The sequence below is a fragment of the Alosa pseudoharengus genome, unplaced genomic scaffold, assembly GCF_046254945.1.
Source record: "Alosa pseudoharengus isolate Yale_2024_CS ecotype anadromous, Long Island Sound unplaced genomic scaffold, YU_APseudo_1.1 YU_APseudo_1.1_scf_23, whole genome shotgun sequence".
Taxonomy (NCBI): Eukaryota; Metazoa; Chordata; class Actinopteri; order Clupeiformes; family Clupeidae; genus Alosa; species Alosa pseudoharengus.
The window spans coordinates 14,865,386-14,877,693 of record NW_027468685.1 but is presented as its reverse complement, the minus strand read 5'-3'; the positions used below and the strand labels follow the sequence as shown (position 1 = coordinate 14,877,693).

The following is a 12,308-nucleotide window of genomic DNA, read 5'->3' as shown; positions in this document are numbered from 1 at the left end:
AGAGCTATTGTGGAACTCACCACGGTTGTTTGGCTGTGTTTGTGTGCAAATTGCAGAATAAAGCTTTGTGACAGTACCCAGTGCTCGCTTGGGTCAACTTTATGAATACACAACACAACGCAGAAGTCCACCCGGTTACATTTGCAACACTGGTTTCCCCTCAAACATAAGTCATTACAACATCATTTACATACAGGCTATAAACGTTTTGTAGGAGCCGTGCTTCTGATTGTGATTATCATATCCTCCCCTAAAACCTGTTTAGAGAAACTAAACTTCTCAATCGTACACAGAATCTTCCTGAAACCACAAGCATGTAAATTAGAATACCATCACACGACACAAAAGGAGAGACACAGGAAACTGCAGTTGAAAAAAACAATGCCACTGTCATTTTGTTTCCTCCCTCGATGCATTCTTTCTCCTCGCACTTTGCTCATGTCAGGTTTTTAGCAGAAAAGGATGTATTTGTTGAAATTAATCATGTTCTTCCAGATCCTTAGATGTGGAGGTAAGGTCAACAAATTGTTTTTTTATATTCTAGAAAAAACACCAATGAATTTGTTGTATGTTAAATGTGTATCCAGAGATATATGCACAAGTTCATTGTGATACTTCACATGATGGTGTAAGGGACGTTGCTATTGATACTGTTAAAATTATATTTAGATACCTAATTATAATGATTTCAGACTGTTATGCTTTCTTGAGTTAATGGTACATCATTCAGCATTATTCATTCTGTTGAATACTGCTTTTATACTGTTGACGAATGAGTTATAAATTGGTCATTCCATATAAAATCAGACAGAGTCCAGGAAAATGGTTGCTGCACCATCTCAGATTTTGCTCAAAATTTGTCATCTACAGTAATGTTTAGGTCCCAAAACTTAAGACCTGTAAAATGTTTTTGTTCCATTTCAACATTTTTGAAAAATAATTCACCCGTGATTTGTCATAAATTTTACACTCTTAAAAATGTCTCATCATGGAGGCCATGTTTGGACATTAATATCGTAAAAAGCTTTATTCCTAGCTTGCCCAAACATGTTCTTAGTATGATTGGATCATTAAAAATGTGTACTGCATGCCCATTAGTTTTATATAGGCCCTATTTGGAACAAAATGCAAAACTGGTGATATTGAGTACCCACATGGCATCAATCAGTATTTTGTCTGCATATTCAATACTTAATTCATTTTGAGCCAATATTTAAAGTATCCGCAACTAATGCACATGGAGATATTAATGATAAAACAAAAGTGTGGTCACATTTTTTGGTCATTTTCATAGGACTAAAATGGTATGTGGGGTAGCTAGTAGGAACACAAAAATCTATGTGGGAATAGCTCAATTTATAGTCCTTAAAAAGTGGCAATGATGTAACATGTTTCATTCATAGATAAATACCCTTACTTGGTTTCATCGTATACCTATACTTTTTCATTCTTGTCCCTGGGGTAAAACAATGATTTTTACTGTATTTATTTATCTATGGTACAGCATGGGCTCTTTAAATAGCATCATAAATATATATTATCGTTTGTTACATATAACAAATTGACTACCTTACAATTGATAATACATAAATAATTACATTTTAGTATGAACTGTAAATTAATTTGTCTAATTTGTCTTTTTGTTTTGTCAGAATTGTTTTCAATTACCAATACCATGTACGTGATAAAATTGTTATTTCACTTTACCACTTTATCTGGTTTGTTAACAATATAAGTGAACAATACTAGTGGACTTAAATTATCAAAATCATCAATAAGTATCCTTCCCACCAGGGATGAGGAGCATGTGTCATTGGTCTGAGACTGAAAATTTCACAGGCCAGAAGAATAGAATATTACTCCTTGAGTTCTAATATCTGTAATAAATGTGACAAGAAGTTTGATGTGATGTTAAGAAAATATGAAGGCTGAAACATATTACACTATACATTATATTACCATATGCATACAATATTATATATTGAGTACAATAAACAGAAACACATAGAGCCAGAGTGTGCGATACCTTTTTAATAACTATTTTATTACCTAACAAGACATGTTTGGTGCACATTTTGATTACATTTTAATTAAGAATAATATATATGTATATACAATATTATAAAATATATATATTTTCCAGCACACCAGAATCTCACCAGTCCAACTGCAGTAACAACTCTGACTAAGGAAGAACGTAAGTAATTAATTACATTTTTAAAAAGTGTTTTAAAGACAAACTGACACATTTTATTGTAGTGAAACACTCTAAACACTCTAAACACTTCACAGAGAGGAAGAAATATGACAATAATAGACTATTATGCAGTAGAACAGTAGCAACAGCTTCTGCAGATGACACCTATGACACATTCTGAATTTACTGAATGATTCTGCATCTGAACTGCACCGTGAATTGTACAATAACTGGTGCAGAACTAAACCATTGGCTAAGTTGAGCTTTCACCTCCTACTCCTGCTGAAAACCTCCCTGTAATTGTTCTGCAGAGTGACAGGATGTGGTTTTCTGTTGTAGCGGATTGCACTTCATATTGAAGGTTTTTTGCAGGTGCAGCTGATATCCTAGATCAGTTTCTGGTTGCTGTGAAAAAACAATGGCCTGTATCTGGGGTATAATCTAGCCCATTGTATTTGAAAAAAAGAGAAGGGGTGTCATAAATGCTATTTTATTTAAATCAGCTACTTGTCAGACAAATCAGATGTAGAGCAAAATACTTGGGAAGATGTGTTATCATAAAAACATTCCATTAAGATCTTATTATTTGTCATGGGGTTGACAAGAGAAGAGGGATATCTGTATAACACTCTAGTGCTCTTTGTGTTAGATAGTGCTGTGGCAGTTGTGTGCAGTACTAGTAACATTGGAGTTTGTGCTGCAGTGGATGCTTAAATATATTCTAGCTCAAACTAGACTAACTCTGGAGTTTTCTGCCTGACATCCGTAACAGCTTATCCCCGGGTGACCTTGCTGAAGCAGACATGCACTTGGACTCTACAGAGGGACATGGAGTCAAATGTCACCCTGACCCAGGAGCTGAGGTTGACCCTCACACAGCAGATCTGCCAGTCCCTGAACTGCGGAGAAGCGGACCGTTTCAGTGAGACATCGGCACCGCCCAACAGCACGTGTCTGTCTCACTGCCTCCAAGTCAGTCACACAGGACTGGAGAACTGCTCAGAGGTGGTGGCCAATGACTGTAAAGTCTTGACCAAAGTCATATGTGGTAAGAAGTAAAGCAGTGATATACTAATAATAAGAGTCATGAGGCTGAGATTTACCATACAATCATACCTGATAGACTTGTAGAGTAAAAGTCTGGAATGACCACAATTCACTCCTTAATTTTTTCCTCACAAAGTCTGGAATGACCACAATTCACTCCTTGATATTGATATTGATCTACCATCAGATAAAGCTACCAGGGGCAGATGGCAAACAACTGGATTTCAACTTGCTGACCACAATTACTAACACAAGTCACAAAACATCCTAAAGGGGAATACATATGCATCTTTGCATTTTTAAAGGGGAATAAATATGCATCATTGTCTTCTCCGCCTTTGACTCCAGGACATAGTAAAGTTCAGCTGGTTGGTGCAGATCATCGTTGCGGAGGGCGTGTGGAAGTATGGCAGGGAAAGGAGTGGGGCACGGTGTGTGATGATGACTGGGACCTGAACGACGCCAACATTGTGTGCGCTCAGCTGGGCTGTGGCTACGCTGTCATGGCGATGGGACAAGATGGTCGCTTCGGCCCAGGCCATGGCTCCATCCTATTGGACAATCTGAACTGCACTGGCCATGAAGGGAACCTATGGGAGTGTCCCGGTCGGAGAGGCACAGATGACTGTGGACACAAGGAGGATGCTGGGGTGGTGTGCTCAGGTATGGCTCATATTCAGCAATCTTTAATAGGGGTAAAGAATATTTTATAAATAAAATGTTCAGGGGTCATTGCTCTTTTCTGAAAAAAGGGGGGATTAAAGGAAAAAAGGGGGGGTTAAAGAATATTATATAAATTAATAAATTACATATGGCTATTTATTTTCTTTACAGTAACATCATTTGGGTGTTTGCTATCTTTTTGAGTTTTCTTTGTTTTTGACATTTTGGTTTGGACATTGTTCAGAGCTTAAAGCAAAGACTAAATCTGTACCATATAAGGTTATCAGACATTTTTGAAGATGGCTGGCCTATATCCAGCCCATTTTCAGAACTTAAACAGTCTGGCCTATGCCTGAGCCCTGATACATTAGCCTACTCATTTTGTGTGCATTGATAGCTTACTCTTAAAAGCTGACAACAAATTTAGGCTATATTTTATCATAATAGCCTACTCAGACAATGGTTTATTCATATGCACTGCTAGTAATTTCAGCCTTTGACACTTTTACCACAGACCAGCCCAGGAGCCTTTTAGAGCCCATGTTAAGATTGTCTTTGTTGGACCAAACTATAAATAAACTTGTTTGAGACAAACAATATTTCAGACATTGTTAAATTAAAAAAAAATAGACCAGGTTTGCAAAATTGATTTCAAATGTTTTAATCTGCACCCTATGCAGATTCTGCTGTTTAGTTTGTCTAAACCAATAGGCTAATGTTGTCAGAACAGTGTTTACATTAGCTTACATGTTATACTGTGCTCTGTAGGGACACTCCAGATGAGGCTATTTAGAAAGTTTTTATTTTATTTTTTAAAACAGCAGCAGTATAATGTCAATCATCAGCTTTCGTTTCTGAACGCCCCATGCTGCCAGTTTAGGAACACCTGTTGTCTAAAGTTATTCATTAGCCTTCAGGTTAGGCCTATAACGTCTGCCTATTTGCTTCACCTTTTGCCCATCTTAATGGTTCAAACTTCACATATTCTCCATCAAATAGACTCGATATAGCCTAGGCTACATGTCTAATTTTTCACATGCAAAAATGCAAGTGGTTTATAATATCGCTCACGTTAACAACATTGGAAGGAGCTTCTATTAGGCTACATAGCTGCACTAATAGAGGTTTGTCAACGCTTTTTTCTAACACAATCTGAATTTTAAATTCTCAAAGTTTCATCTAGCTCACCTGTCACATCCCTAGACATCTCTCGTCGACTCACATCACTATTCCAGCTGACATTTAGGACGCGCCACCTATCTGCGCTCTGGCATAGCAGAGGCTACTTTCGCTTTCTATGAGAATGCGTGAATGACAGAGGCAGGAGAACCGCGATAGTTCGTTTTTTGTACAACAAGACGCGTGTCCTCTACGGAAATAAATTGACGGATATTTGTCAAAGCGATAACTTAAATCCCTGAAATGTATTTTTATTTTTTGGATGGGTCATCTCAGTCAAAAAGGACAGTTGCGTGTGTGTGTATTTATTCTTTTATACATTTTGTTTGTTTGTTTATTCAGTTATTTATGTATTTATTTTAATTAAATTATATTTTACTGTAACAATAACAACTCAAGACACTTTACAGTATAACTGCTACAGCTCATGCAGTAGCATGATCACTATACACAAATAGTTTTGTGGGGCTCTTGTTGGCAGAGCCATAATAATCACAATAATTTTCATCTTGTCATTAAGTCATTGTCTTCTCTCACCTTATTGTAGAGTTTAAGGATGTCAGGCTGTCAGGAGGTCTTGATCGGTGCTCAGGTCGGGTAGAGATCCATCGAAATGGGACATGGGGAACAGTGTGTGATACCTGCTGGGCCAAGGAAGAAGCCAACATTGTGTGTTCAATGCTAAACTGTGGGAGAGCTGTCCAGTTTTCTGCATTCAATCCGCAGTTCACCCACGACAATAGCACCAAGTGGTATTATGTGTGTTATCCTGATCACACTAGTTTGTGGCACTGTCAAGAATTTGCCAACAGCCCAGTTCTTTGCACTGACTCAAAAGCCGCAGGATTAATTTGCTCAAGTAAGTGTTTCCAATTTAACTAATTGAAAATCTAGTGATTTCTTCCTTGGCACATATTGTTTTACTTTTGGGTCATATCCTGAAATACAAGTTTTAACTGAAATTTGTGGAAACAGGTGCAAATGTTATAAAGCTTGGTTCAAGCTTATTTTAAATACCCTTATAGGCCTACATATAAATTAATATTAATTAATTAATACGGTATGCATCCTATTTGTGTGGTGTATTTGTATTGTGTTTTATGTCTTATGTTTATCCCCTGTCTGGTCCCAAGGCCGTCAAAAAGACTGTCCATGATGCCAAATGATAAATTAGAGTCAGATATCCGAATACACTTTCCCGCCCTCTGCTTTCAGACTCTCTTGGGCTGCCTCCAACCCCTACTCTGGACACGACGATGACAACACCAAAAGGCAAGACTGCACTAATACCACAGCTCGATTCTCTAAAGGGCTGCAAACCATATATGCCTGGCTAAATGACATGTCAAACATCTGCTTAAGAATATAAAAGATTTATAGGTTTAATGTTTTTTTTATGTTGTCTATAGTAGATATGCGTGACTCTTTGTTTTTTCTGTATTCTGTGATCATCTATCTGTTTATGTATATTTCTGTATATGTGCTGTTTAGTTTTATCACATGACCTTATTATGATGAACTGTGACTATCATTTCTCTAATTTTGTTTGTCCAGACGTTTCTCCATCTGCGAGCACAGTCTTGGTGAGGGCCGGTGAGCCACTGATCCCCCTCTCTCCAGAGCAGCTGGCCTGTGTGGCTCTATCGGCAGCCCTCCTCATCGCCCTGATTGCAAACATCATCATCTGCTGCCGACACAGGAGGCAAGACAGTGGGTGATATTTTTTCTCATATGTGGTAGCGTAGCATGGCCGTTAGTAGCGTAGTGGTTAAGGAGCTGGGCTAGCATGCAACAGCCAGAAAAGTTGTGGGTTAATTTCCCGGCTTCCGCCCTTGTGCCTTTGAGCCAGGTGCTTACTGTAACCCTGAGTTGCTCCGGGGACAATGTAACAATGTTCTTGTAATTGACATAACTGACAAACATAATTGACATAGTAAGTTGCTTTGGAAAATTGAATAAAAATTTAAAAAGTAAATTTGTACTGTATATTCCTGTTTGAAGTCCAATTGATCTGGCTCTGGTTCAACACACATTTACAGCATTTCACTATGCTCATACTGTATGTTGAACTGTACTTGGTAGAACTTCTTCTTCAACAGAATACTGTATGCACCTTCATCTGAGCTGTTCTAAACTAATACTTGTGCCGTCGACAGAGCTTTTGATTCAACGGAAAAACCGTGAGCTTCAGAGCTCAGGTGAGCGCCATGAGAATGTCTACAGAGACGGCATCGACTTGGTCAACGTCATCAGCAACAACTTCGAGGCAGACCACACCGATCACTCGAGTACATTAAACATTTACAGTCCATTAAAGCAACACAATGTAGTTCTTTTACATACGTTTTCAAACTCATTTTGATGCCTGACTTACAAATAAGGAGAATGTTGCCAATGCACGCCCTGAGCTTGATATTGCACTATGTAACATGGAGCATGGAGCATGACCCTTTTGATGAGTTGCATACCCCTTTAGTGACACTAAATGGATACCCAGTGGGTTGAAAAGTGACGAGGGGAATTCCTACATTGTGTTACTTTAGTCAGACAGTGCCGGATTACACATTTGCATCAGGCAAAGTGCAAAGGAACACATTTACATCTAGTAGATACTTAGCAGGTAGATACACATATTTATCAGTTTGTTTGTGCCCTGCATCGACCCCACAACCTTAGTGTTGTTGTGTGCACCCTACTCCGCAGTTCACACAGCTTGACTCATACGCATGCTCTGACACAGCATTTTATACATTCAATTATTTGTTTTCTTTGCTTTCATAAAGAGCTGGCAGACACGTTCTCTTGACCTGTTTCTGCTCTTTCTTATGTCCAGTGGAGATGAGTGCCTCCGCCCCTTCGTATTACCCCCAGAGCAGCATTGACAGCTCGGTTTCCTGTGACACGGACCATGATGGAAGCCTGAGTGTCGAGCTTGCCCACCCTCTCTCCACCTTCCGCAGTGAGTGGCTGGTCTTCATGTCAGCTCAAGTGTTGTTGATGATGAGTGTATCATAAGACATCTAGTACAAAAGCAAAGACAGAAAGAAAACTGTGAAGTTAGCCATGGTGAGTCATAATTACAGATGAAAAGAAGGGATGAATTTTGAAGTGCAGAACGACACTATGACTTAAACCAAACCAGTACCAAAACCCATAACCAAAACAGAACTGACAATATTTGTTCAAAAAAAAAAACATTCAAAAAAGTGAACCACCTCAATTTAAGTCGGCAGATGAAATACTTTCCTACAAAAGTACTTATATTTCTACTAGGCCTGGGAGGGGCGGTTAACTGTATTCATTTAATTTCTGATGTTTTGGAATCTCATACATTCACATAATCGCTCACACAATCTCATACATAACACTGGAATTCTACATTCATCACTGTCATTTAACACTGAATTACATTCTCTTCTGCACAAATATACAAAAGCAAATGATTCATCTGACATTTCAACTGGAGTTGGAGAAATGTCTACCCACTGACTATGATTGTTCATGATTTTGTGGGTGCTCTTATCTATGTTTTTTTGTCTGCAGATTCACGGAAATACAGCTCAGAAAGAAGAACCCCTACTGCAGGAGTTTCACACATGAGCAGTCTCACAGAGGAAGGTGAGTAAACTGGAACCTTTCAATGACTTTAATCACGACTACAAACATTCTTAAAATCCCCATTTACAAGAAACCTGGAATCATACATTTCAGTGGTAATTTTTATCTACCGTGTTTAGATGTGATATCCCCCACTGAGGTTATAATCTTATTTTAGCTTGCAACCCTCCTGAGGACATGGCCACATTGCATGCTGGGTATTATGGTCCCCCGTTAGTGGACAACTGTCAGCCAAACAGGACAAGCTATGCAGGCACAGGTAACTGGTAACAGAACACATTTACTTTCAGTGGACTGTCATGGTTTAGGATTTATATTGCATACCTTGTTGTAACTTTTCCATATTCCGTACAATATTTATTTTCAACATGTTTACTGCTGATGTTAGTAGGTTTAATAGGTTTGAGCCTAACAAGTGCTTGGTGTTTACAAAACTAAAGAAACAAATGTAAAACACAGCAATAAAAAATATAAATCTAATTTGCTGTTTAACATTACGTTAAACATGAATGCTTACTGTTTACATTATTGAAAGAAGCAAACTGACTTAAACTTGTCTTCTGTGTGGCAGTGGATTCCTTTGACTCTTCCAGCACTTCCTCTGGTGAATGCTATGAGAACACAGGAGCCGCCAGCTCTGCACTACCAGACATAGGTGAGACGCTCACCCTTACAGCCACTATCTCCTACTGTACCTTCTTCTTACTTTTGGCAGCTACTTTTGGTGTCATCACATTGATTTAGATGGGATATGGTCAGATCAACACACCTGCTATAACAACAACAACAACAACAACAACAACAACAACAACAACAACAACAACAACAACAACAACAACACGTTACATTTATGTAGCGCTTTTCTCGGCACTCAAAGTGCTTTACAGTAAAGGGGAAACCTCACTGACCACCACCAATGTGTAGCACCAACATAGTTGATGCACAGCAGCCATTATGTGCCAGAACACTCACCACACATCAGCTTGAGATGGAGAGTGCAGGGAGTGAATGAGCCAATTGCATACATTAACCTTTTTAAGTTAAACTCACTCACAGCAAAGCTTATTGCTGCTATCAGGGTGTGTAATTTTAGTTCAACAACTTGGCCTAGGTAATAAGCAGCATATGTGGATACAAATGTCCAACCTATCTATACTGTAAGTCTCTCTGTATGAAAGGGTTTGCTGGTGACACAAATGGCTCGATGGCTCGGCACCTCCCATGACTATTAGAGGAAGTAACATATCTACCACAATCTGGAGTGATAGACAATCACTCACATTGTTCTGAAAACAACGTATGCCGTGAAAAGTTATTGTTATTGTGAAAATTGTCATCATTATTAGGATTATCATTATTTAAATTATATTTTAAATGTTTTAAACTGATACAGACACTGTTGTTGTTGTTGTTAGTTATTCTAATGTTGTGTAATGTTGGATAAACACCATAAACACCATAAACATAAACGTAAAAACAGTCACTAACATTGTTGTGAATATCTTGCTCAAAAATGAATCCTCTTGACAGCAGGTTGTCTTCCACATTTCTGTTGTTGTCTCTCAGAAGCACCAATTTATGACCAGACAGATGACTTCCTGCTACATGATGGAAACCATACAGGAGATCGCAGACGCCTGCTCACAGCAACACACAATTTCAGCCAGGGTAGATAAGGACATTCACAATTGAACCATGACCTCTATACAGAGAGGACCGTTTAACCACTACACACCTCTCACCCCAGAGGACCTGAGCTGTACTTACAAATGTGGAAGTGAAAAGTTTATTAGCAGAAACAGATGTCCTTTATTTGGATGAATATTCATAAATCATTTTTATATTGCACTTTTTTTTGTTTATTTACTGAAATAAAATGGCCTAACTGTAGTTTGATTGATATTACATAAAATGCACAGTATACAACATTATTTAATGTTTGCAAATTTAAGATATCTGCAAATTAACTTTCCCAATATACTGTAGTAGTTGATCAGTCTTAAATGATTGGTCAATTACAATTGGTCAACAAGTCCAATGTAGCAAAAATCTGAATATAAAATGATTACAAGTGACCAAAATATGTGGTCAGTCAATATGCAAGTATTGTAAAGTGTAAGTTGGCTTTTGTAATAAAACACAACTTTTTATGCAGCTTTATATTTTTTACTATATAACCTATCAAGTTTACAGGAGCAGCCCTGCCCATAATCTGGCACAAATCTAAACTAGAAAAGAGCCATATTCACATGTCTGGGCACTAAAGCACTCCTACCCATTTAACTAGATTTCAGGCCTCTCTAGGAATTAAAAATTATAAATGCTTTCTCTATCAATCTATCTATCTATCTATCTATCTATCTATCTATCTATCTATCAATCTATCTATCTATCTATCTATCTATCAATCTATCTATCTATCTATCTTTGGTTCTGTTCAGGGGTGGCGGTAGAAAGCCCCTCTAGTGGAGAAGACTCCCCCATCTACTCCCCCGTGAGCATGGAGCCCCCAGATGCGGAGGACGAGTCATCTGACTGTGACTATGACGACGTGGTTAGCTACTTGCAGTGATGGAGAGTCCTTAGAGACTGGGACCATGATGATGTGCTCACATGCATGCAGTGACCTGGCCTGTGGTGACCTGGGTTGACCTGGCCTGATTTGGGGGGGGGGGGGTCCTCAGACTGTTACCATGACAACATGGTTAGCCACATACAGTGATAGGTAGTCCTCAGCCTGTTACTATGACAATGTGGTCAGCTGCACTGCATGGAATGATGAGACTGATGAGATGACTGACCATGATGAAGTGGTCAACTACCTGCTATTGTCTGGCCTTGAGGTGGGGTTCGCAACAACTACCCAGTACTCATATCCAAATACATATCATGCTTTGCTCACACCACAGGTACAGCAGTTGAATTAAAGGTTATTTATTAGAATTAAAGGAAGGCTGCAGATTAGGAATCTGGCCAAAATTGTAAGACCGAATTGACTCAATAACATTCAATAGCAATTGTCAAGATGTGTCTCCGTTTACAATTCTGTCCAGTAATGTTCTATTGTTTATATGACTGCAATTTGTACTTTGTAAATAATCTACTTTTAAATTAAAATTTGTAAAAAATTGTAAAAACTTTTGGTATGTGTAGACTATTTTTTCTTGAATTGGCCACAGCATGGCGCTGTGTACATGCAAGTGGATCTATAGTTTCTGAACAATACTTGACATCCTCTTGAGAAAACACATACAGAAAACCATTAGAATGTATTATATAAATTATTATAATGATTATTATAACCAATTATTAATTTGATTAAATTAATGTTAACAACAGTGAATTATCAAAGGTGACCATTAAGGATAATCTGAGAAGTTAACAAACATTTGAAAGCCATCAACCATTTCCATAGCATGATAGGAATAGCTTTGGTGTTACTGAGTTTAATATAGAAAGAATTGATGCAAAACAGTCAGAAGCTGTTTACAGGTGCAAATAAGGTATCACACACAATTTGAAGTTCTGCCCTGTTACTAAAGCATCATTGCATATGTTAATGTATATAAACATGAACTGTTCGTCATTGAAACAGGTTGTGCAA

General features: G+C 38.2%; 1 protein-coding gene across 2 annotated transcripts; it reads left to right on the top strand.

Moving 5' to 3' along the window:
- The first annotated feature begins 398 nt into the window (after positions 1–398).
- Positions 399–11,827, top strand: LOC143140692 (uncharacterized). Of its 2 annotated transcripts, none has more exons than XM_076301740.1 (14): positions 399–511; positions 2,144–2,197; positions 2,970–3,245; positions 3,593–3,907; positions 5,634–5,945; positions 6,302–6,358; positions 6,641–6,796; positions 7,243–7,284; positions 7,920–8,045; positions 8,630–8,704; positions 8,862–8,963; positions 9,276–9,359; positions 10,271–10,372; positions 11,146–11,827. In XM_076301740.1, exons 1-14 carry the CDS (start codon positions 463–465, stop codon positions 11,274–11,276), a joined length of 1,881 nt encoding a protein of 626 aa, XP_076157855.1. In that variant the 5' UTR covers positions 399–462; the 3' UTR covers positions 11,277–11,827. The 2 variants fall into 2 exon arrangements, with proteins under 2 accessions (XP_076157855.1, XP_076157854.1); XM_076301739.1 differs by having other exon boundaries at positions 7,243–7,374; positions 11,146–11,825.
- Positions 11,828–12,308: the final 481 nt, after the last annotated feature.

Coding starts and splice junctions, on each gene's coding strand:
- LOC143140692 (XM_076301739.1), top strand. CDS start 463: ATGTATTTGTTGAAATTAATCATGTTCTTCCAGATCCTTAGATGTGGA. Junction 3,246..3,592: donor CTTGACCAAAGTCATATGTG/GTAAGAAGTAAA, acceptor CTTTGACTCCAG/GACATAGTAAAGTTCAGCTG. Junction 5,946..6,301: donor CGCAGGATTAATTTGCTCAA/GTAAGTGTTTCC, acceptor CTCTGCTTTCAG/ACTCTCTTGGGCTGCCTCCA.